Below are 24,482 nucleotides of genomic sequence, written 5' to 3' on the forward strand. Positions count from 1 at the left end.
TCAGACTTGATGGTTTCTCCCTGTTTTGAAGATTCTCTCCACAGTATAAGGAATTCTATGTACAAGTAACAATGATCTAATCAAGAGACTCGCAAAAAAAAGATGTCAGATCACCACAAGCGAAGCAATTGCTACAGCTCAGTCTGTCTCACTGTGCCTATGCTTCTACCGCAGCAAGCACATGAGCTCAAGGACCCATGGCGTCCTGCAATTAAAGAGTCCCTACACTAAGCTTCTTGGCGCCGCTACCGACACCACTAAAAGACATGTCCATCTTCGAAGCCTAAACCCGACGCCCTGCGACGGCAGTATGCCACTCCTCAAGAAAGCTTCTCGGATAAATTACAGTGTATCTGGAAAATGACTCACCGAAATTAATGAGTAAAACTTAATGCACGAGGAAGAGTCTTCCCCGTAGCTTCCCTTCCCTTTCAAAAGGAGTCTTTGAACTGCATCCACCGAGTGAGGCTTAGGAATCTTTCCATCGATTGTCTTGAGATCCAATTTATATCATCTGCAACTCGTGCCATTTCCGCAGGTGACTTTTTGATTCATTTACCAACGAGCGACGAATCTGACCAATACCTCTTCCAATAGTAACTGGAAGAAAGGTCCGCGAGCTTGTTCTCGGCAAATGCAAGCACCAATCACCTCCCAAGTATGATGACATGAGTTTATCTAGTGAGATATGGAACCACTCCCAACTTTAAAAGTAAGATGGGAGGCCACAGAAACCCCCTTTTATCCATGGAAGACTCCGGAAAAGCGCGAGTGAAGAATGCGTACGATGGACTTCGCCGATGCTGCATGCTTTGGTGCTTCTCTTTTGACTCAGCCACCAATGAGAGTGACGTGCATTGTCTCTCTTCTTTCCTAGTAAGATAATACCGAGCTGTTTCTAACCCCTAAAATGAATAGTGGGAATAAATGAGTGCCAGAATCTGTAGCTGCTGTTAGCAGCCACAAGGCAAGAGGAAGAGGGCGGCGTGGGGTCTTCCGACCGGTGCTGTGCCGTTGGCTGTCTTCTCTCCTTACCAGTAACCGCAGACCAACGCCACACGCGTCGGGCCTTCCCCCACGTGCGCCGGCGCCACTGAGATTGCTCGGCTTGGTACGGTCGCGGTCGTCTCACGTGACGATCACGTGACCCCCTACCCTTTATTACCTCCCTCCGGTCCGCCTTCCCCACTTGCGAGCGGCGAGGGCAAAGCGTCGTCCGCCACCAACGAAGGTTACTTTGTTTGTACTGTTCTTCGAGCGGATTTGGTCGAGGTCGGATGGAGGCGGAGAGCCCGTCGAGCTATCGGTACATGGGGCGGAGCTACAGCGACAGCGGCGACTCCTCCGGCGCCTTCAGCGACTGCAACAGCGACCATTCCGGCGAGTTTCCCTCCTCCGGATCGCCCACCTCGTCGACTTCTTCCTCTGGCGGCGGACTCCACCGGCTTCTCATCTCCTGCGCCGCTGATTACTCGGACGAGGTGGTGCGCGGGCTCATCTCTGAAATCGAGTCCCCTTCCGTCACCGTGGAGTCGCAGCGCCGCGCCGCCATGGAGCTCCGCCTCCTCGCGAAGCACAGCTCGGAGAACCGGCTGCGCATCGCGGCTGCCGGCGCCGTCGGGCCCCTCGTCGCGCTGCTCTCCCACCCGGACCCCCAGCTGCAGGAGCACGGCGTCACCGCCATCCTGAACCTCTCCCTATGCGACGAGAACAAAGCCCCGATCGCGGCCGCCGGCGCCATCCGACCGCTCATCCGCATCCTACGAACCGGCACCCCCGCTGCCCGGGAGAACGCCGCCTGCGCCCTCCTCCGCCTCGCCCAGCTCGACGACCTCCGGGCTGCCATCGGCCGCTCCGGCGCCATCCCTCCCCTGGTGGCCCTCCTCGAGTTTGGCGGCCCCCGCGGGAAGAAGGACGCCGCCACCGCCCTCTTCACCCTGCTCGCCTCCCGCGAGAACAAGGCCCGGGCCGTCGAGGCCGGAATCGTGCGGCCGCTCCTGGACCTGATGGCCGACCCGGAGTCCGGCATGGTGGACAAGGCCGCGTACGTGCTGCACGCGGTGGTGGAGGTGGCGGAGGGGCGGGCGGCGGCGGTGGACGAGGACGGCATCCCGGTTCTGGTGGAGATGGTGGAGAGGGGCACCCCGCGGCAGAAGGAGACGGCCGTCCGCTCCCTCCTCGAGATCTGCAAGGATAGCGCCGTCTACCGCAAGATGGTCGCCCACGAGGGCGCCATCCCCCCTCTCGTCGACCTCTCCCAGTCCGGCACCAAGAAGGCCAAGGAGAAGGTAAACCTCACCTCGCCGACGACAACCCCACCTCTTACTTATATCGATCTTCTTTTTTTTCCTGTAATTATTTCCTTCCCCTAACTCCTCTTTTAATCCAATTTAAACGCTCAAACCAAAACCAGGCGGAATCGCTGCTCGAGCTACTGCGGCAACCGAGGACGACCGGCAACTCACACCGGTAGAACTGGACACGTGGCGCGATTCCAGAGCCGGTGACCCTCGATGTAAGATATGTGACCGCGAGTGACTGTGAATTTTCCTAAGCCAATGGAAAATGGAAAAAGAAGCTTTTTTCTTTTAACATAATGCGATTGTTTTTTTTGGGTGTGTATTTTTTAGATGGTAAAAATAAAAAGAAAAAAAAAAAACAGTGAAGCCGTGGGTGATTCGTGTATGCTAATTTATGGCGTGGCGAGTGCATGAGGATGTGAAGTAGGGAGGAGGAAGAGATGGATGGAAGGGGATGATGATGGGAGCATGTGATGGTCCTGCGGATCGCGTCCTCCGAACCTGTACCTCAAGTACGGACACACGGCAATGCCTTATCCGTTTCGTCGAGGTTGGCGACGAGTCGCCCGCGCCAAGGAAAGACTCGTTCCGCCGCACTCGCTCTTACCGCCGTTTTGATGTGGTAATTTTGTTAGAGGATTAAATTAAGATTAATTCATTCATTAAACTTATATCAGATTTTATAAGTTACGTTCGATTTCACATTATGATGATGTGCATTCTAATTCTTAATATCTATAAATCTGAATCAAATCGTATGATCTTGAATTTGATTCGATTCGATTTCGATGTTTGAAATATGGATGTTCCTATCCTTCCTTCTTGTTCTCGAGCTGTCCCCTTTCGTCCATTAAATGAAATAAAATAGTTTACGTGATGTGCTCGGCATCTCTGTGAAAAGGAAATCAATAACGCATCGGATTGCGGCGGGATGGCAAATGGAGACATCCCCATAACGCGGCTCGAGTCATGCATGAGGCCTTCCTTACTTACATCCCTCTCCCGGTTATGGGAACGCAAAAGTCGCTCATGGTGTCCTCTTATCCTCATTCATTGCACCCTCCGTCGTCACAAACTTGAAGGCTAATGTTTGGATGTGGTGGTGCCATTATTAGGTTGATATTGATACTACGACATGACAAGTGAGTCGCATCCTTCGTTTACAGGTTTCGGCTTTTAATTCGACGACTCATAAACTCTTCTCACGACAGCATGTTCTATTAAACAATATGATAAAAAAAATAATAATAATTAATCATCATTATTAAAAATATTAATCATCACTACAGCATGTCCTATTAAACGTCTAATCGTTACGTAAAAATTATCATTAAAAAATCTAAGGTATATTTCATCGATCTATCTTTGTCGATAACGATCATCATGTAAGGTTATCTTTCTCTTATCGTCTGCATGCATAAAATATCAAAAAAAAATATTAAAATAATTACAAATTATTCCTTTCGAGATCATATATAAAAGTTAACCCTTGACATTATGTCGGAGGTTTTCTTCCTAAAAAAAATTTTTATTCATTACATATCTTAATTATTAACTTGAGCATTAAAAGAATCGAGTCAAAAAATTTCATTGTCATAGTATAAATAGTGCATCAAGAGAGCGACACTTCAACCTTAAGTCATATTTAAATCATTACGGAGTCATCTCGGAGCTATCTCAAAATCACCTATAATCGTCATCTTAGATATTCTTGTGCTTTTGGGTTCGAACCACGTTGGATGGATTTAGATATTGACGATGAAATCCTTTAACACAGTCACATTTATACCTAAGCAATAAATTTAATATAGAATTAATAATTGATAGTCATCTAATGTAAAGCTAAATGAAGTGAGATTCATAATTTTTTATATTTTTTATAAAAAATAAATGATGAAGATATAATTTAAACTATAAATAATCAAAACCTTCTTTATTAGCTAAATTAATTATTATTTTTATCCTTGTATTGGTAATCTAACTTAAGCCAACATGATTTTATGGTCAATATTTTCATCAAAAAATTACACAGTACAATGAGACTTTTTCTCGACAAAGTCTGGTACTCGGACCATGAAAGTCAAGTCAACCCCATGGCAAAGCCACTAAGCTGCTATACATTGGAACAGTTGAATCTGAACAAGAAAATAAAGATCCATTAATGCGTCCTTTCCTGCTTTGAAAAGACTCGTCAAACTTTAAAGGAGGACGTGAAACAAACTTTGGTTTATGTGACACACGAACAAAGAATAAAAGGTTGATCCAACTCGGGCATTCATGTTGCTACTTTATTAGTTTTTGTACTTTTGTTTTGTTTCTGTCTTTTGTCTAATTCCTTTTCCCTTTTTGTTCTTCTTTTCAATGTAAATGAAAGAAGGAGAAGCACAGATAAACTCTTGAGCTAATCACAGATAAACAACATGAAATTAGGTCAAAGAACAAATGGGTTAAGTGTATTTATTCTCAAACAAGACAAAATCAACATTCACAAGAAACACGAGGAATCCAAGACAACAGTCCAGAAAACACTTTCCCATGAACAATGTCAAACATCCCAATGGTTCATTTCCTTAGCCTGCATGATGGAGAGATTCAACCATCAAAACACGATCAGCAGCTGTTCTCTGCAGAAACACGCAGAGAGAGAGAGAGAGAGCTACATGGTTTTGCACCTTTTCTTCTCCAAGACACAAAGTGGATCGACTTTGGCGGTTGCAAAAAGACACAAAAAGCTGAGCAAAAAAGTAAATCCTTCCATTCGTTCTCCATCCTCAGAACTCTGAACAGGAAAAATCCAAGTCTTGTGTCATGTTCTCCACTGGATCTGTCATGCCTCCATTGAAGCAGACATATCCTTTGAAAGCCGATTTGCTTGCGCATTCGTCTCCACCACCTTTTAGCCATACCAATCATTCATGATACATGATCTCTTGGTTACCACTAAAGCAGTAAATATCTTCTCACTCCTAATTCTCTCTCTCTCTCTCTCTCTCTATATATATATATATATATATATATATATATATATATATATATATATATATATATATATATATATATATATATATATATATATATATATATATATATATATATATATATATATATATTTATATATATATATATATTAATTATATATATATAATTATTATTATTATCACAATAGAAATGGTAAACTGCGCTTTCTCTTCATTTCGCTTTCCGGTGTTCGCAGCCTCCATGTTGGATCTCGTGTTCATGCTTCGCATGTCAGTATCGCTCTCACTTTCTTCAGCACCGAGCCAACTCTGCCTTGCGTTGCTCCACTGCACCGGCCATCGGATTGCTACTGTTCGAGCTGCAGGAGCTTCCTCCAACCAAAAGAAAGCTCCGCCATTTGAGAGCACCACATGGATCACGAAACAGCTACTGTATTCAAATACGACGGCTGGGATCATATACACAATGGGTTGGTGAGATGTGCGACTTCGTTCCACGAAGTTGCAAGTCAAGTGGGCATGCAGTGGAACAACTTTAGCGGCCGCCGACGAAGTGAAATCGACGTGTTTCCGGTACTACTGCTTTAATCTGCCTCATCCAGCTTTAAAGAATTGGCGGTCATACTTGGCATGAGGAAGGTGACTCATGGGATACGATTAAGCCAATATACTAACGAAGACTACGAAGCAAGTCAACATGATATTAACCAAAGATCTTCCGGTTCACCGAACACCTGAGAGAGTAAGTGTTGTTGTTGGGATTCGCATAAAAAGAATTCATCTCGTGGCCCGACGGAGCAACGAGTTAGATCATAGGTTTGCATCTGAGACTGCCATTTCTCTGAATTGATGCACTCAACCAATAAAAGGAGCAGAGAACAGGGAATGTGGTATTGCATTGCCCCCCTAATGATAGAATGCAGAAACTATGACAAAGGACAATGGAAAAAACAAAGGCAGAAACGCTTGCAATGGAATCCAGGAGTTGTTTACCGGTGAATCGGGCTAGCAGACAACAATAATAATAAATAGATCCCAAGGCAGATTAGTTGACTATGGCCTCGAATCTAATTGTTAGTGAACCAAGCTATCACACAAAATCACAACAAAGAAAATGTCAAATGAGCGAATGATCAATGGAGGTTTTGTACTTGAGAATACGAATCAAGAAAAACACGGATTTACTGGAGGAAAAACTATGACCTCAAACATAGTTCGCGCAAAAGAGAAACAAAATAAGGAGAAAAAAACACGCTATCTTTAGACAACAGAATAGCATAAGATACAGAATTATCAAACTCTTTTGAGTGATTTTGCTTTGAGTACGCTAAAGAAACACCACTATCTCTTGAGAAATATCAGATGGAACCGTTCAAGATGTCTTGACGGATGCAATGGCTACAGAGCCAACAGTGCTTCAACCTTAGCTATCTGCTCTTCTTCATTCTTTGGGGTTGGGCTTCTATTTGCTTCATCAAAATGATCATGCCTCCATCTTTCTACTTGCAAACCACCCTGTCGATAGGTTTTTTTCTCGCCGTATCTTCCAGCAAAAGTTTCCCTGCCCCTTGTGTCCCTGCTACCATGCCTCTCTCTCGACTGATAACCAGCTCTGTACGTTTCATTTCTTTGGTGATATCTGTCTCCCCGGCTATCATGTTTATCGTCGGCCTGATGGAAAAATCTCTCAAGCTCATCTCCATGTGAAAAGTAGTTTTCCTTTTCCATCCGTCCTGAAACACCAAAAGTTTGTCGATCATGGCGGTTTCTGAGTTCTGATCTAGTGGGAGGGACATCTTCTGCTGGCATTTTTTTTTCACTGAATGCAGGCCTTTTCCTGGGAGCTGATGCCTCAGCCTCCAATTCAAAATACCCATCATGTCTCCACTCGTCGTCATCTTCACATGCTTTACTCCTGTCATGTTTCCTCTGCAAATCAGATGCCTCTATCTTGTCCACCATGCTGCCATTATGCTCTTTTAAAGTACTCCGTCCATCGTCTTTATGACGACACATAAAAGAAGTTTTAAAAAAGAAGACGTAAATTTAAAAGGAGTCAACTGATTAACTCTAATTAAATGATTTAAGTTACCAGCAGTTATGTGAACATAGTTTTGACCACCATGCCCAGCACTGCCACATTCATCGTGCTGCAAAGGTAGCCTAAGATTGTTATATAAAATGAGGTACTTTGAGGCATGGGTCTGAACAAGAATCCTGCTACACCAGGAGGAAAAAGAGGTTCATATGCAATGAATAACAAATTAAAAGAACAAATATCTCAGTTAAATAATTAATATGATGCACTTTAGAATGTCAAGACTGTTGGAACCATCTTTAAGAATGTCAGACTGCACCTTAGAATCTGCTGATAAAGAATTCTCATATGGCAAAGTATCTTGAAACCGCCCAAGATGCTTCCATTCCCTATTGTCATCAATGTCCAAATCATGGTTGCGGGAGTATGTTCTTGCTGATGCTGGTTTTCCATGTCTCCTGAATCTTTTTGGACTGTTAAAAAAGGGAAACTTTGGTTAGAAAAAGTGAGAAGCAACACCATCCGTCCTAGTGATGAATCCAGAAACAAATACTAAAGGCTTGTAAGAAAAAACCTACAATTTATTTAGCTGTAGAATATTTTTTTCTTAAATTAAAAATGCAAATTGCGGATGGCCTTTCTTCGTGACGTTTTAGTTCCGCAAAATGATGACCAGAAGCAGTCAAAGAGAATCAATGATACATACGTTGAGGTGTCCCTACATAATTTTTGACCTGTTCTGTTTTGCTGTGTTGAAAATTTGTCATGTGCTGCTGTGACAGAAAGTTGTCAAAAAATATTAAATGGATTTTAAAGCATTTATGAAATTTAATGATTTCAAACATTTATGAACTAAAGGTAAATGAATTTCATAATTATACATGGCCCAGAACATTGTCCTCACCCAGCATAATAGTCTATTGAATTCAAAGCACTGATGATAAAACAACAAGTGTTATAAAAGAAACATTTCATCCAAGTTTCAATCAATAGAAATTTGGTTCAAAGATAGTGAAGATTTGTATATCAAAGGGCGAGGGATGAAGATATTAGAGAGCAGTGAGATAGAAATGAAAGGAGAGACAGCCAGAGGTTTTCACATGTTGACTTGGAAAATATAAAATTTTAAAAATTGATTGCAGAGTTGTTCATTATCATAAAGGCAAACTGAAGACAAGCAAAATGCACATGTACAATCACATCATAATGTCAACGAAATCAATCACAAACAGAAAGAGGACTTCTGATAAGAGGGAAAAAAAAAAGAAATGGCATACAATCATTAAAGGTTAATATCAGCACGTGGTTTTCAAAGTAACAATACAAAAGATATGGTCAGGAACGCAAGAACATAAATGCAACCATTTTTTTTTTTTTCAAGCTTGTCTCCTACCCATAATGTTCCTTAGAACTAACTTTTGTGAGCCATAACCACTGAAAAATGGCAAAGGTCAAGACAGGGCTCAGACTTCTGACTAATCATCAAGTCTTGTCCCCAATGAGTTATTTACAATTTCAGATAATAAAAACACATTAAAGAAGATTTTACCAAGCAGGCCCCACCTTTTGAAAAAGTAGTAGATTAGCATATCTGAAAGTTAAATCAATTTTTCATCAGTTATTGAATTATGATTTATATTAATTTTCTATCATTGTAATTTCCACAAACAGAGACCTTTATAACACTGAGGCTAATCAATTATCACACTTCCAACATCTTTTAGCCAAGGTTCAAGTCACAGAAATAGTCTTTTTGCTTACAAGGCTAAGACTACATACATTAACGTCCCTACACTCTGCATTAGCAGAAACCTTGTTTTCTCAGCTATGCTTTTTAGAAAAAGATTGTTATGCACACTGAATTATTTCTCCTCCCTTAGTTATGCTTTGTATTGTTTGTGTATCATTTTCTGCAAACGAAGACCTTTGTAAAACTAGGGCTAATCAATTATCATGCTTTAAATTATCCTTCAGTGAAGGTTGAACTTACCAACCCAAAGTAAACATAAGTAAATACATATTCTGGGATACTATCAACAGAAAAGCACCCAATAACACAAGAAATGATGATGTAAACTGAGCACTGGAGTCTAATGTGCCTACAGTGCAACAGACAATGCAGAAGAAATATCTCCTATAAGGAGGATAACACTAAATAGGTTTTTTGTTGGTTTACAAGAGATTCAAAATGGCAGCAATTTCTGGTGCAACCACAGAATGTGCTTACAATGCAACAGACAATGCACAAGAAATGTCTCCTACAGGGCCACTAAGAGTAGAGTCTCTTGGTTTAGAAGAAATCCAAAACGGCAGTAATTCCTGCTGCAAATTTACTCAAACCATGAGCCTTGCCAATCAATAGGTATAGCACCTTGCAAAACTAGGATTCAATGCTACAAAGTTAATTTCTTGGCCATGACTACGAGCGTCTTAGGAAAGTTCTAGCTTGGGCATTAGACATCCAGTTTTGAGGGCTTTCAGCAAGTTCTATAGTACATACTACACAGATATCGTCGGAGCAAAGGTCTTGGTTGCTGGTCAATAATAATCTTACACAAGTGCCTTCTTCTCCGAAGCATAGGCCGCGGGGAGTACCACCGAATCAATACTAAAGGTAAAGGACCACCGAATACTGAACCCCCTGTATCATCTACTCTAAGCAGACACCCAATTGCAAGAAATACCCATTCTCGTCAAATACAGCTACTTCCCCAAGTCTTGCACTCCCATAACCATCTTACACAAAACAAATGATAAAAGAACAAAAATCAAGACTCCCACAGATCAGATTTTTAGGAACCTGTCGCCGACCTGATCCTAGAAAATGAATCGATCCCCCGAAGAAAGACTCGGGAACGAAATTGCACTGTCAAGATATGGCACGTGTGTGAGAGAGATGAGCTGGGCACCTGGGTTCCCTTTCTTTTTCCCTTTCCGATCGGGAGGACAGGCGTCTGCCATCGCAATCACGGCCCTCTCGACGAGACAACGATCCTCCTCCCTCCCCGCCTTCCCTTCGTCTCCGCTCCTCCGGCATCTTCACCGCAAGCGAGGATGGCAATCGTAAAGCACAACCTTTCTCCTTGGGGCTTCGCCATCGTTTACACCAACAGCCCGCCCGCTCCTGTGGAATTCCGTCCCGTCGGACCGTAACTCGGTTCGCATCGGACCCGTTCGAGCGCTAATCCGGCTCGACCGGATTCAGGTCCACATTAAATCCAACCGGTTTATCTGGCGTCATATGGATGAGAAGCCAAATGAAAAATCATATATATTTTTCATATATCGACATCTTTTAAAAATATTTAAATATTTATATAGTAATATTAGTGTAATATCAGTCGAATTTGCTTGCAGGAAACAAACCACGGCGGTGCCGGCGAACTCTCTCCCATGATCGAAGCAAAGTTACTGTATGAATGGTGAATTCATCCATTGTGTAGTAAGGTCTTTCCCTCCCGGAATGGCACCCTCTACCATGCATCACCTGCACTGATGCCATAATGCTTTCATGAGGCACTCATTACCCGCGCTGGCTTCCCCGCTTAGATCTGCTGCCATTAACAGCAGAGCAAGACGAAGCAGCTCCCGAAGCGCCCCGAAACGGGAAGCAGAGCAGCCGGACCGGTCAGTCGTAGTACTGCCACCTTGACTGCCTTTTAATGCTTAATTACTTACTGATTTCCCAATGCAGTCCCCCGTTCATCCCCTTTCACTACTTTCAACTCAAACATTCTCGTGAACCCCTCAGCTCTGCACCCGCAGGGACATCATTGCCTGAATTCACATGTAACTCTCGGGAGCTTCGTCTCATGCGATTACAGTGAGGTTTAGTCAGGCATACTCCACAATCAAAGATTAATCATGCAAATCTTCTTGTGAATGGAGCAAGAACAAAGTTTGAATTCCCCCTGGCGGCAGCAATCTCCATGATCGTGCAGTTATCATCGGTGAGGACCAGCACAACATATAAAGGCAGAGGTTTTGAACACGCAGGGCGACATGTTGCAGTAAAGTAGTACAGTTGCAGAAAATAAAGCCCCGTTTCCACAGTTTGTTTCACGTCAAAATGCGCAAAAAGGCTTGATCTTTTCTCTGGTTTGGCCGTGAAAGTGGGGCACACTTCCCACGCCTTCGTCCTTGGGGCCTCAGAAGCGCCCTCCTCGATGCTATGGAAGGACAGGCACAAGCTCGCCACAATGCGATGGCCAGACTCCGATTCCGAGCACCAGCTCCCCTCCGCTTTATTGGCTAAAGACCAACCCGCTTCTCCTTGCCCTCGCATCCCCAAAAAGTCACCCTTTCACCGCCCGTCCCCCCTCCGGCTTCCTAAGGGTTTTATCCCACCTCCCTGTTCTTCCCACTAGAACACGAGCAAGATAAGAAGATGGTCGGGTTTCGCTGCTGCTTTGTTCACTTTCTCTACCTTATCCTTCTATCGGGTCTTACAGGTAACTATCTGTTTGTTATTCCTTCTTTCTTGAACCCTTTTTGTGTTGATATATGTTATTGATGTGTTCTTCTTTTCCGCTTCAGTTACAGGTCAAGAAGGCTTTGAGGTCGTACACCTCCAGGAACCAGACTCACATGGGAAGCGGCCTTCGGTTGGGGTCTCAGTAAGCGACGCAGACCTTCCCGTGGTCTCTTCCAATGTCTTAGCAGCTGAAACCTGGCTGAGATCGCATGTCTTAGCTCGCTACCCTTCTACTAGGATTACCACCATCATAGTTGGAAGAGGCGTTCACTGTAACAAGAGCAATGAACACCAGTGGGACTTTGTTCTCCCTTCTGTCAAGAACCTTCACTACTCTCTTGTAAGGTGGGGGCTCGTGAGGGAGATGAAAGTCTCAGCTGCCTTCTCCGCCGACTGTCTGCACCAGCACTCTCGCGTTACACTCAAACCCATACTTGGTTTTCTGCAAGAGAGTGGCTCAGCTTATGCCATAGACGAGCCTTCCTTTTCTGCTCACCAAGATGCTTGGAAAAGGTTGGGCATTTCTAAGCCTAAGGACATCAGAGTGGTGAGGGAGAGCAGAAAGCTGTCGTCTTTGACCTCGCCTTCAGCTTCAGAAATGCCAAAGCCAGTTGGCTTTCAGGTGCCCTCGCACTTAGCCAAGAAACCAAGTCCCCCACCCATGATATTTCCGTCGCCGCCTGATGGTTCCTTTTCTTTTCCACCTGATGCCTCGCCCGCGTTGGTCCCTCCTGCAAGCCCACCTGACGTGTTCTTGGCCTCGCCACCAACGTGCCTGCCTACACCGGCTGCACCTGCTCCAGGGTCAGGGGAGGGGCAAAAGGTTGGCTTGTGGTGTGTAGCAAAGCCAACCGTTCCAATGGAGAAGTTGCAGGAGGCAATGGATTACGCTTGTGGTGAGGGTGGGGCTAATTGTGAGGAAATTGGGCCCGATGGGAGCTGCTATTACCCTGATAATGTGGTAGCTCATGCTTCCTACGCTTTTAATAGCTATTGGCAGAAAACAAAACAATCTGGAGGCAGTTGCAGCTTCGACAGCACCGCAGTGCTCATCAATTCAGATCCAAGTATGTGTTCGTTCGCATCATTTGCACTTCTTTCACTAATTCATGTCTCAAAACTTTAAACTGGTTCTTACAATTACATATGCCAATTTGAGTTGGTCCCCTATTGTATTGGTCTGACATCTGCTGTATCATTGGTAATCTATTGTCTTATGGTGCTTTTTAAGTGTTATAAAACTCTAAGAATCCAAAAGGCTAGCTGAAGGACAGTAATGGAAAACAGTAATAGCTTAGGTAAATTGTTACCCACTAGCTCATAGATTGAGCTGTTTTGAATGCATAGTATGGTTATCTTTTGTCCATTTGATAGACCTGGATATTTTGCAGGCTTTCTAGGGTGTCATTTTGAACTCAGCTGAGGCTTTATGCTGGAAAATGTCTTGTTACATTGGGAATGACTCCTATCGAATCCATGTAAGTTTCTATCTTGTTGTTGAAATTCAAAGCATTTTTTGTGAATTTATAGTTGACATGGTAATGATTGTCTTGTGCTTGATTAGTTGGTAAAAAGGGAGAGCCTGTTGCCATATGATCATTGGAACACTTAGCTCTAATCTTTCTAGGTGATCTATCAAACTCAACCCTGACCGGTTCGATCTCTGTCAGATTAAGAAGATTCCATTTGGTTTCAGTTGAGTTTCTATTTCTTAGTTGGTTCCTTTACATCCAACTAGCTGAGCAGGTTTCAACAAATTACCAATTGGTCAGGTTATCTTGTAGACCTTGACAGCAATCCCCACATAAGCAAGTCTGTTCAAGTCCTTTAAGAGACATTTTATTCTTATATATATATATATATATATATATATATATCTGCCTCTGGTCAATTTCAAAAGGAAAAGGAAAATCACAGGTCCTCTTTATTGGTCATAGGCTTTGCTAATGCTTTTCAAGTGTCGGGTGAGCATAAAATAATCATTCAAAGGCATTGGCATAAAAAAAATTACAGAGAGCTTCTCTACATATCAGAGCCAGGTTTCATCCTGGGACCTGGTTATGCTGGTGGACCTGATTGTTGTACAAGATATGATTGATTTGTAATAAGGCCAAAAATTCACACCCTACTCAACAAGTTCCTGTTATCTGGGGACATCTACATGTATAATCATTCTTTCTCTGCTTTATCTGCTACTTCTAATGGGACAGCTACCCATCTGAACATAAGCCATTTTTATTATAAAAGGCAAACCATTATCAGGGTTTATTTCTTTCATAGTTTGATCTACTACTTTACATTAAATAGTGGATGGTTTCTTTAAGGTTGGTTATGTCTTAATCCAGCCAAAAGAATGGGTTAAGTTAGTCACTGGACCAACTACAGAAAAAACAAAAACCCATGCCTTTGAAGTTTCATGGAATCATAGATGCCATGTTGCTTCAGTAAATTATTTTACATATTTGCATCATCTACTTTAAACTGCAGTTTGCTCAGACACAGAATTTTTATTCTATTCTTATTGTTTGGCTTTGGTATGAAACTAAGCTGAAGCAATTTCACTTTGAATCTCTGGTTCTTCTGGGTGTTTTTACTACAACTTTTATTTTTTTAGAAATTAAACTTACAGAACTCTGTTTCTTCAATTTTTTTTGTTGCTTATGAATTCTTTTTCTTCTTTTGCAGGCCTTATACATTGCTCAGATGTGCTTATGGGTAGGAGATCTGTGAAGCATTAGTTTGCATGTTTTTGCATGGTTTAGGACTCCTTTTGTGGCTTCTTTTATGCATGTGTTAAAGTAATCAACAACTTTGAATGTTCTGTTGTTTGTGTTAGATGGGTACTGACTACATGATATTGAGACTATCTGAATGGAAAAGAGTAGCTTCTTTGTTCATATATTTGGAATCTAGTTGCTTCTATATAAAATAATTGTTTACTAGGATTGAAATATCAGCTTTGTTGCATTTTCCAGAAACAGGAATAATCAAATGTTATTGCATTTGATTATTGCATATTACAGGTTATTTCTTACAAAAGGAGACCCCAGTTCAAAGTAACAGCTGCACAGGAATCAAGCCTGTGTTATTGCATATTACAGGAATAGGGATAATTTTGTGTATAGATTCTGAAACATTTTATGAGAAAGTAAAAAAACAAAAACAAAACAAATCCTCACTTTTTTCTGATCTTTTAGTGTGGGAAAAAAAAAAGATTCAGGATTTTATAAATAACATATTGGATGTGAGACTATGAATCTTTTGTATGTGAAATTGTCAATCAGTTCTTCAAATTTCAGGGAATGTTTGGATTATTTGACAGCACTAATGATATTTAGGAGGGAGTGTTTTGAGTATGTGAAGTGATGAAATTATACTACGAGACAGGCGTCCCTTTCTGAGAAGATTATGGCCACACTTCCAAGATCTGACTTAAGCGTCGAAGGATTCCAATAATTGATGGTCTCTTATTCCTATGACAAAAATTGAGGATGACGTTAGAATTGATTGATACTGCAAACTCTTCTCGGGTTAATGCCATAAACAAGTTCATTGGATTGGAAATGACTCGTGTAATGACATCCACCCGTCTCACATTTTTCTATTCCTTTATGTTTTCCATCTTATTTATTCTTATTTTTATTTAATAATTATTCATATATCTAATGAAGATAGGCTAATATATATATATATATATATATATAATGGTTTTAACCCGTAAAATGCCATTTTTTGGGTGGGTAAAGGCTTTCTTCGTTTTCGTCGTCGGAACTAATCTCTTTACGTCGACTCCCCTCCGACGACAGAAGAATAAGTAGACGGGAATCATAGAGAGAAGAAATCCTTCCAAGGAAGCGTGCTTCGTACGTGATATAAGGGCATCGAAGGGCGAAGCAGAACGAGCACTCGAAGGTCCGAATTTTTTGTTTCCTCTACCCGTAGGGAAGGGGAAAGTGATGGGGCCATCTGCCGGCTTTGGCCTAGGGTTTGTCCTGGTGGCGTGGGGGTTGGTCTCGGGGATTTGGGCGCCGCCGGTGGCGGGGCGTTTCGTGGTGGAGAAGAACAGCTTGATGGTGATCTCGCCATCCGAGATCAAGGGGAAGCATGACAGCGCCATCGGCAACTTCGGCATCCCGCAGTATGGCGGGAGTATGGCCGGCGCGGTGGTGTACCCCAAGGAGAACGCCGCGGCCTGCGACGAGTTCTCGCGCCCCGATCTATTTAGGTCCAAGGTTGGCGCGCTTCCCAATTTTCTCCTCATTGATCGCGGAGGTAAAATGTGTGTGTATCGGACAATCGTTTTTTTCATTTTTCCCGTCACAATGTGAATATCTTTGGAGATCTTTGGCGTCTCAGAGGAAGTTTGATGCTAGATGTCGTCTTTAACCGTTTAATTCTGTCTCTTGAGCTCCGTTGGCGTTTAATAGAAAATGCGACAATGGATATAGTTTCCTTTACTTAACATATTCTGTTTTTTTGAAATCTAAATTATAATGTAGTAGATGAGAGATTATTTACTCAAAAGAATAGGGGAAACAAAACACACAGGTGATAGATTAATTACTCAAAATAATTGGAGAAGCGGAACACACACTCAAATTTGATAGGCTGATGATTCAGAATCGTTTATATTTGAAATTTGAATTTAGAAAACTTTGGGAGGTTCAGAAGGGGCACACAAATATTTTTTAAGCGTTCAATTAGAAAAGGGGAGGTCATTAGCATTATTTTGCTGATGATCTTGGGACGTTACTTCTATTGTAGTTGAAGATAAAAACACTCAGCTAACCTGTAGCCATTGTGGTTCATGGATTTTAGGGTTTGATATAAAAAATTGAAGAATTGAATGCTTATTCCATATGAATCTCATTGATTTTTGTGACTTTGTGTGCTTCTCCAATCTAGGTTTTTTTTTCCTCCTAGATCTTCTTAGTCTTTTCTTTAGTGAAATACATGAACCCCTTCTTCTCCTAGTTCATATTCGCTTCTTTTTTACTTCAATGGGAGGCATGAAGTTATTTGTTGGTTACAAGCTCCATATAGATATAGGATGGTGGTTGAGTTTATTGAAAGATTTTTTTTTACAAATGTTGATGGAAACTGTCTTTTGGTCATTTGAAATGTCTCAACAAGTAAACGAGTCTGTTTCTAAACTTTGATTTATGTGATTATAATTGTACTGTAACAAATTACAACTCAAAATCTTTCATTTCCATCATCGAGCATCTTTTAATAGTCTATTGTGTCAGTGCCCTCTATGTTGTAATTTTGTTTAAAACTTGTCGAAGTTCTGGACGAGGTCTTGCCTCGACAAAGCGGTGACATTTCTGAAATGTGTCGAGAGGTTTCATGCACCTCATCTAATTTGCTATGAGTTTCACATGAGATCGCTGCACATGCGATTATGTCAGTTTTGAGTTTAATAGATGAACTTGTAATCATTATTTTCTAATGGCAAAACAAGAGCAATGATTTTTCTCCCAAGGATTTAATTAGACTATGATATGTCGTTTAACTACCATTATATTCTTTTTCCTATTTATACAGATTGCCTTTTCACCAAAAAGGTCTGGAACGCACAGAATGCTGGTGCCTCTGCAGTGCTTGTTGTAGATGACAAGGATGAACCTTTGATAACCATGGATTTACCTCTGGAGGATGATGAATCTGCAAAATATATTCAGAACATAACAATTCCCTCTGCTCTCATTGATAAAAGGTTTGGTGAACAGTTAAAGACGGCTGTCCGCAGCGGTGAAATGGTCAATGTGAACCTTGATTGGAGAGAAGCTGTTCCACACCCAGATGAGCGGGTGGAGTATGAATTGTGGACTAATAGCAATGATGAGTGTGGTGCTAAATGTGACATGTTGATGAACTTCTTGAAGGAATTCAGGGGTGTAGCTCAACTGCTTGAGAAAGGTGGTTATAGTCAATTTACACCTCATTACATTACCTGGTACTGTCCTCAAGCTTTCATCATCAGTAAACAGTGCAAGTCACAATGCATCAATAAGGGGAGATACTGTGCACCTGATCCAGAGCAAGATTTCAGCACTGGTTATGATGGGAAGGATGTAGTTATTGAGAACTTGAGACAACTCTGTGTATTTAGAGTTGCAAATGAAAGTAAAAGACCCTGGGTTTGGTGGGATTATGTAACTGATTTTCATATACGGTGTCCTATGAATGAGAAGAAGTACAACAAAGACTGTGCAGATACTGTTATGGAGTCTCTGGGTAGGTGCATTTCAAGAATTAATTAGATATGAATGATAGGTCTTGCCAACATTGTTACTGTCTAACATGCTTCAATCTGTATCATCTTCATGCTATGTTCTTCTGGCATTTATGTTTCTCAAATTGGAATTCTTTTGATTGACTTGCAGTGTTATTTGATGTAATACATGATCTAGTCTCTCATTGTAGGAATAACAAGAAGATGGTATTGATAGTTAAGTGTGTATGATAATTTATGATGATTTGCTATGCTGTGCAACTATTATTGTCAAAGCCATGGTTTATGATATTGAAAAACACAAAGACTGTGAAAAGCAATATATCATTTGTGAGAACTCATATAACATGCTTATTTTGGGCAGGGTTAGACATTAAGAAGGTTGAACAGTGTATGGGAGACCCAAATGCTGATAGTGACAATCCTTTACTGAAGATGGAACAAGATGCTCAGGTCAGTCATTCTTGTCATGCACTTTCAGTAGAACTGAACAAGGTCATGACCCTTGTTGTGGAAACAATGCTTTTGTCTGCAGTCCTTCTGAACATCAAATGTTAATCTGAACCAATACCTAATTTCCAGTTGAAATTCCTTTCTGTAGGTTGGAACAGGTTCAAGGGGAGATGTTACTATATTGCCTACACTCATTGTTAATAATCGACAGTATCGAGGTTAGTCCTGGATAATATAAGTTCCAAACTTTTGAGTGCATTTATAATTCAAAAGAATAAATGCAGGAAAATTAGAGAAAAAGGCTGTCTTAAAAGCTATTTGTGCTGGTTTTGAGGAAACTACTGAGCCACCTGCTTGCCTGAGTGATGGTGAGGTTCAGTAACTTTGCACTGTTCTTCAACCTTCCATTTTCATGATCAAAACTAGTAGATGAAAAAAAAATTTCACTGTTGCAAATGGTCATGACACAGATATAGAAACAAATGAATGTCTGGATGATAATGGTGGATGCTGGCATGACAAAGCATCCAACATTACTGCCTGCAAGGTACCAATTTAACTTCCAGATGTAAGTCAGCCCATTCTTTGTTTAATGGTTGCATTATCTTCCAGGATACTTTCCGTGGCAGAGTCTGCGAGTGCCCTGTATTCAATGGTGTGCAGTTTAAGGGTGATGGATATAGCAACTGTGAAGGTAGCACCTTGTTCCTCTCTAGAAGAAAATCTAGAATTTGAAACCTCCCAATATGCTTTAAGTCTTCATCAATTTGAATCTGTATCCTTAACTAACTGAATGACAGAAAACACAGACCAATATATTTTTGCTCGAGTCAAAAGGAAAATTACAGTGAAGAACTTATCATCATACTGTTGTCAGTTAATGCATCTTTGTTTCTATGTGCTGAATGAACCTGTTTCTGCATATGGAGATTGACCATCCCCTAGAAACAATTTTTTGTGTATATCATCTTTTGTTTAACATTATATAATGTACTTTTGTTAGGTTGTACATTTTCTTCTGCTACCTTTAGAAATATATCAAAAAACTTCATCTTGAACATGAAACTAAATCAAGATATTTTGTGTTAGTTTCTTTGGTTTTTGTTGTTGCATTTGGACTTTTGATATTTTCATAGAATTCATTCTCGATACGGTCCAACTACTTCAGGCAGCAGGTTACAATTGATGTCAGGCCTGGCCTGCATTTCCAGTTATGAAGCATCGATAATGATATCACTGTTTTAATAGTTAAATTATGTGGAAATATCAACCAGCTTTTGTTTTTGACTTCTCTGGATGAATCTTTTCTCTGACCTGCATGCTTTCTGAATCTTATATTTTACATTGTTATGCTTTCTTTATAACTTTAACTTTTTTGTTCTTATACATTGAAATTCATAAATTGCACATGTTTTATCATGCCTATCTTGCGTTATTGCACTTTAGCATATTGATGTTACTTTTTCATTCTAGGTTTTGGGTCATTTTAAATTCATTTGTTGATCATGTTGGTGCTGTCACATCATGGCCTATAAATGGTATGGGAGTGGCCATAGGAGTAAAAAACTAACAGCATGAAAGGCCAGCTTAGATGACTTTGATAGTTTATTGGTTCTGCTTAGTGTTATGATAGCTCCTCTGTTGGAAAGGCCATCGCTAAAACTTGCTTGTAAAAGTATATTGCTCTTTATGACTTTTCCCCTTATGACATTTGCAAAGTCAACAAATGTAGTGCAGACGAATGCACATCTAACATTTCATCTGCTCTTCAGCAATTGGGCCTGGAAGGTGCAGGATAAACAATGGAGGCTGTTGGCAAGAAACTCGTGATGGCAAGACAGTTTCTGCATGTCAGGTTCGTCCAGTTCCATGACCCATAATGTTTCAATAGAATAGCGTTGTTGATCAACAAAACTATGGGCTAACTAGCTGTTCTGTTATTGCAATTTGTGAATTCCAGAGTTATTTCAGTTTATTTGAATCTGTCTGTTCAGGAATCTGGTGATGGTAAATGCCAGTGCCCCGTAGGATTTGAAGGTGATGCTGTCAAAGTCTGTGAAAGTAAGAATGCTCGGTTGCTCTTTCTTGCAAGTAAATTTGCACAACAATAAGTTCGTTGCTATTTTCTAAGGTGGTGTTTGTGCAAGGCAATAGGTTTTAACTTTGAAAAATAGCAGCTTTGTTAGACCCAATCTACTGCTACCACACATGTGCTGAATTATCAAATCCGTTTCAGCAAATGTAATTATTTTCTTTTCTTGACTTAGATATCAATGAGTGCGAGAAGAAAACAGCTTGTCAGTGCCCTGAATGCAGCTGCAAAGATACGTGGGGAAGTTATGAGTGCACCTGCAGTGGGGACCTTCTATACATCAAAGAACAAGATACTTGCATAAGTGAGATTCCAAGTTACTTTGTCCATGTAATCATCTTAGGTGAACCATATCATAAATACTCTTTGATGAATCATGTGCAGGCAAGAAAGCTAGCGAAGCAAAGGCTACATGGGCTGCTGCATGGGTGCTTTTGATGGTGTTGGCTATTGCTTCTTTTGGAGCATATGTTATATACAAGTACAGATTAAGGGTAAGTAAACAAGACAACACAAATTGTTTTGTCATTGTTCTTTTATGGGATATCATATTCACCATTGCATTTTATTTGGAAGCCTCAATTTGACCTATAGTCTCTTTTTAGGTTTTATCTTGCCTAATTTTGAATTTTGAGAACTGGATGGTTGACACAAACCCTGTTGTAATCGGGCGGTTGACAGCTAGTTTTAGAAAATTTTGACCGTTAGTGCAGCCAATTTGAGAGAATCGGTGTAAGTTGGTGGAATTCTAATGTGAACTTTGAAATGTTCGCTGCACTTGATCACAATCCCTTATGTTTCTGCTTGTAGACCTCCCAATATCCCTCCATGCAGAAGTTTTTAGGTAACTAGGCAATCCCTTCCCTATTTTTGTGTTAGCTATGAATTTGTCTCTAGCTTCAAGGCAGTTGATATTAGGTTAGGAACATTTCTTAGAAATTTGTCAGATCCTTGGCATCGCCTGGTCGATTGCAATTGTTTCGAAGAGCCGATCCATGCTGGTGGAAATGGCCTCAACAATGATGGTCTGAGACTCTGAGCTATCTTTTATTTTGACATTGTAAGGCCTATTTATTGCACTAGGGCAGTGGGGACCAAATGTAACACAATGGAAGAGCAAAGTCCAACTGTTAACTGTGAAACCTTAGGTGCTGACAGCTCTCATGGTTCTGTGCACTAGTTTTTGTTTCTGTATTACTGCGATTAGCAGCAGCAACACTAACAATGAGTTGCAAGGTGTAAGTTCCCAATTATTTAAGGTCAGCTACATGGACCTTTTGTGCCCCTTGAGCTATGTTTAGGTTCACATATTTAGTAACAACAGATCTATTGCTAATAATTCTTATAAGGACTTTGATCTTCCTTTATCTCCTCCCACCACCTGTCTTATCTTACCATTGCATATGTAGACTCTCCTGAGACATCCACATAATCATAAATAAATCGGTTGCTCTATCAGTTAGAAATATTGCTTTTTCTTATGCTGTATATCAAAAACCTATCTCAGGTACACCAACTTTTTATGTATGTATGTTTTTTAATTATTCCAACATCACAAATGTCAAATTGTTGTTGACGCCACAACCTTTTAGTCTAAGGAACACATCATGATTACACAAGACTTCCTATATTTGCATTTTAACCATCATCGTGACTACAAAGTACTAATATCTTTGATTTAATATTTGGCATGTAAAATTGCCCTGTTTGCTACCTTCATTGAGAAATAGCCCGACTGATTGATTAGGATGGTACCAGGATTTGTTCTATGCATCTCTATCAGTAATCAGATTAAAATAGTTGCTAAGATCATGATGCCCATGGTTTCTGAATTTAACTTCAAGGGCATTGGTTAGGAATTACAAACTAAACAATATTTAAGCTTTTCTTTATTATTATTATTTGCTTTGTTGCTGAAAAGAAAAATTACAATTCGATTAGCATTTGCGATGAGGAAGTTGCTTGACAAAATTGGTTGGTGTCGCACATATGATTTACCTTAAAACATCTTGTATACTATTCAGTTCAGACCTTTAATAAAATTTTGATGTGTTTTCACTTTCTCCCTGTTTTCCAGTCATACATGGACTCAGAGATCAGGGCTATAATGGCACAGTACATGCCGCTGGACGGCCAAGGAGAGCTTCCAAACCATTCTCTCGAGGAAATCCATGCCTGAAGTTTTTCCATTTACATTTTTAGGATCTTTCTCATTTTGGTTTTGCCCCCAACATGGAAGGGCAATACATGCCTTGGTGGAGAAATAAAAGATGCATGCTGGGTCGGCCATAAAAGAGTAGAAACAGATGTACAAGAAAGAAATTTTGTGCTACAATGGGTTGTTAGGAGATCTGTAATAGACTAACTGTGTTAACTGTTCATGCATAAGCTTCTCATGTGCTAATTAATATCTCCCACTAACTACAGTTGGATAGAGCAGGCATTAATGGGTCTGTGTGTGCACCCATTAATGTTTTGCATAGCTAAGCTTTCCATTGCCAATCTTACATTATCATGAGTAACAAACACTATTATACTGTATAATAATGTTTACATTTCTCATATCAATTAATGTTATTAAAAATTAATTAGCATGGTTATGTACTGATCCATCTTAATATTATTTGTCGGTTTCATATGCCTTACCTAAGACAGTTTTTATGTGTCCTCCTGCACATCAATAAAATCTATCCTTATGCCTTCTCAGTTGACCTGTTCACAGACATATGGGTTGACCATTTACACATGCCCACCTTGCCCGCCGACCACCTAATGAAGTCAGATGTCACCTCTATTGGTGCATGCTTCGCGAGTAGCTCTTAGGACATTGAGTACCCACTTTGTCCCCCTCCTTTTCTGTGCCTTATAATATTTGTCAATGGACTGCACCAAGCACCATATCTTGTGCTTCTAATCATCTCTGTCCCCATCTTGACACATACATGATGCTTTGGACTTTTCATGACACCAAAATCTCTTTATTTATATCCCCATCCCTTTTGGATTGACTCAAGATACTTGATATCAAGATCAGTACAGTAGCATCATATCAAAGTCCCTGGATATCATTCTGTCCTGAGTCTTGTTCCATTGTGTATATGATGCTTTGTGGTTTGTACTCATTAGCACATTCACTGTTTTCTTGAATTATTTACATATGCCAAGAAACATAGCATGGGGTGCTATCCTTTTGTTTCAGTGGATTTGACATGATTTTAAGAACATGTCTCGATGTTACTACGACATCCAATTTCCAGTGTCACTGCAAATCTTTTCTTTTGGTCAGGCTTCTCAGTTCCAAACCTAAACTTCTTCGTCTGGCTTGCATTTGTGTGCCACTAAAATAAACCTAAATATTAATGGAGCCAAGAAGTCTGAATGCAAACCATGATCTTTTGTCAAGTGCTCAACATATAATCCACATGAACTTGATTTTTAGAACCACGAAGGCTGAAAACAATTATGCCGTGATGCAAGGAAAAGGATCTCGCAGTATCTTGATAGAATATGATTCCATGAACCTTGTCAACATCTATAGCAGGGACAAGACTTCATCATCATCTTCTTATACTGTGAGACCAGTAAATTTGCTGATTAGTTTGTGATTTTATACATCTCAAAGAACAAGCCACAAAACCATACTTTATATGCTGATGGAGAGTTCTATAATCCTTGAGATGTGCTCTAAATTTGACGATATCGCAATTTAAGGTGAATAAAATGAGTATGTTCTTATCGTGTTTCTTCCCAGATTTCACTTGATACCCATCTTGAGAGACTCCTCCTCCCTTCTTTTGCTACAATATTTAGGCTAGTTTAAGAATAAGCACCGAATCTTCCTTGGAGGTGAAGTGGATAACACATGAGATTAGAATACACTGTGTTGGTCAAGTTTCATGAACTCCTACA

At 40.7% G+C, this 24,482-nt stretch overlaps 4 protein-coding genes across 6 annotated transcripts; 3 read left to right on the forward strand and 1 right to left on the reverse strand.

The window, feature by feature from the left end:
* Positions 1-1,172: 1,172 nt before the first annotated feature.
* On the forward strand, positions 1,173-2,618 carry LOC135595524 (U-box domain-containing protein 4-like). The gene is made up of 2 exons (XM_065086538.1): positions 1,173-2,288; positions 2,414-2,618. Exons 1-2 carry the CDS (start codon positions 1,278-1,280, stop codon positions 2,471-2,473), a joined length of 1,071 nt encoding a protein of 356 aa, XP_064942610.1. The 5' UTR covers positions 1,173-1,277; the 3' UTR covers positions 2,474-2,618.
* Positions 2,619-6,429: 3,811 nt separating this feature from the next.
* On the reverse strand, positions 6,430-10,437 carry LOC135582915 (uncharacterized). 3 transcript variants are annotated; one of them, XM_065086539.1, is made up of 4 exons: positions 10,226-10,437; positions 7,636-7,789; positions 7,371-7,428; positions 6,430-7,278 (listed from the first exon to the last, which is right to left on the reverse strand). In XM_065086539.1, exons 1-4 carry the CDS (start codon positions 10,351-10,353, stop codon positions 6,677-6,679), a joined length of 942 nt encoding a protein of 313 aa, XP_064942611.1. In that variant the 5' UTR covers positions 10,354-10,437; the 3' UTR covers positions 6,430-6,676. The 3 variants fall into 3 exon arrangements, with proteins under 3 accessions (XP_064942611.1, XP_064942612.1, XP_064942614.1); XM_065086540.1 differs by having other exon boundaries at positions 7,371-7,495; positions 10,226-10,410; XM_065086542.1 differs by having other exon boundaries at positions 7,371-7,495; positions 10,128-10,263.
* Positions 10,438-11,385: 948 nt separating this feature from the next.
* Positions 11,386-14,689, forward strand: LOC104000720 (glucan endo-1,3-beta-glucosidase 7). Its single transcript, XM_065085489.1, has 4 exons — positions 11,386-11,767; positions 11,853-12,857; positions 13,182-13,268; positions 14,476-14,689. The coding sequence occupies exons 1-3, from the start codon at positions 11,704-11,706 to the stop codon at positions 13,211-13,213; spliced, it is 1,101 nt and encodes a 366-aa protein (XP_064941561.1). The 5' UTR covers positions 11,386-11,703; the 3' UTR covers positions 13,214-13,268; positions 14,476-14,689.
* Positions 14,690-15,599: 910 nt separating this feature from the next.
* Positions 15,600-22,981, forward strand: LOC104000719 (vacuolar-sorting receptor 3). Its single transcript, XM_009422830.3, has 12 exons — positions 15,600-16,062; positions 17,338-18,030; positions 18,393-18,481; positions 18,630-18,699; positions 18,766-18,849; positions 18,952-19,028; positions 19,094-19,175; positions 20,254-20,336; positions 20,476-20,542; positions 20,749-20,877; positions 20,958-21,067; positions 22,651-22,981. Exons 1-12 carry the CDS (start codon positions 15,747-15,749, stop codon positions 22,750-22,752), a joined length of 1,902 nt encoding a protein of 633 aa, XP_009421105.2. The 5' UTR covers positions 15,600-15,746; the 3' UTR covers positions 22,753-22,981.
* Positions 22,982-24,482: the final 1,501 nt, after the last annotated feature.

Source organism: Musa acuminata, chromosome BXJ1-10 (assembly GCF_036884655.1).
Source record: "Musa acuminata AAA Group cultivar baxijiao chromosome BXJ1-10, Cavendish_Baxijiao_AAA, whole genome shotgun sequence".
Lineage (NCBI taxonomy): Eukaryota > Viridiplantae > Streptophyta > Magnoliopsida > Zingiberales > Musaceae > Musa > Musa acuminata.

What these genes read in the sequence shown, in the direction of transcription:
- LOC104000720 (XM_065085489.1), top strand. Translation starts at nt 11,704, where the DNA reads ATGGTCGGGTTTCGCTGCTGCTTTGTTCACTTTCTCTACCTTATCCTT. An exon ending in CCTTCTATCGGGTCTTACAG is followed by an intron (nt 11,768 to 11,852) that starts GTAACTATCTGT and finishes TTTCCGCTTCAG; the next exon opens with TTACAGGTCAAGAAGGCTTT. An exon ending in GCTCATCAATTCAGATCCAA is followed by an intron (nt 12,858 to 13,181) that starts GTATGTGTTCGT and finishes GATATTTTGCAG; the next exon opens with GCTTTCTAGGGTGTCATTTT.
- LOC135582915 (XM_065086539.1), bottom strand. Translation starts at nt 10,353, where the DNA reads ATGCCGGAGGAGCGGAGACGAAGGGAAGGCGGGGAGGGAGGAGGATCG. An exon ending in CTTTATCAGCAGATTCTAAG is followed by an intron (nt 7,429 to 7,635) that starts GTGCAGTCTGAC and finishes CTACCTTTGCAG; the next exon opens with CACGATGAATGTGGCAGTGC. An exon ending in CTATGTTCACATAACTGCTG is followed by an intron (nt 7,279 to 7,370) that starts GTAACTTAAATC and finishes GTCGTCATAAAG; the next exon opens with ACGATGGACGGAGTACTTTA.
- LOC135595524 (XM_065086538.1), top strand. Translation starts at nt 1,278, where the DNA reads ATGGAGGCGGAGAGCCCGTCGAGCTATCGGTACATGGGGCGGAGCTAC. An exon ending in CCAAGAAGGCCAAGGAGAAG is followed by an intron (nt 2,289 to 2,413) that starts GTAAACCTCACC and finishes AACCAAAACCAG; the next exon opens with GCGGAATCGCTGCTCGAGCT.
- LOC104000719 (XM_009422830.3), top strand. Translation starts at nt 15,747, where the DNA reads ATGGGGCCATCTGCCGGCTTTGGCCTAGGGTTTGTCCTGGTGGCGTGG. An exon ending in TCTCCTCATTGATCGCGGAG is followed by an intron (nt 16,063 to 17,337) that starts GTAAAATGTGTG and finishes CTATTTATACAG; the next exon opens with ATTGCCTTTTCACCAAAAAG. An exon ending in TACTGTTATGGAGTCTCTGG is followed by an intron (nt 18,031 to 18,392) that starts GTAGGTGCATTT and finishes TATTTTGGGCAG; the next exon opens with GGTTAGACATTAAGAAGGTT.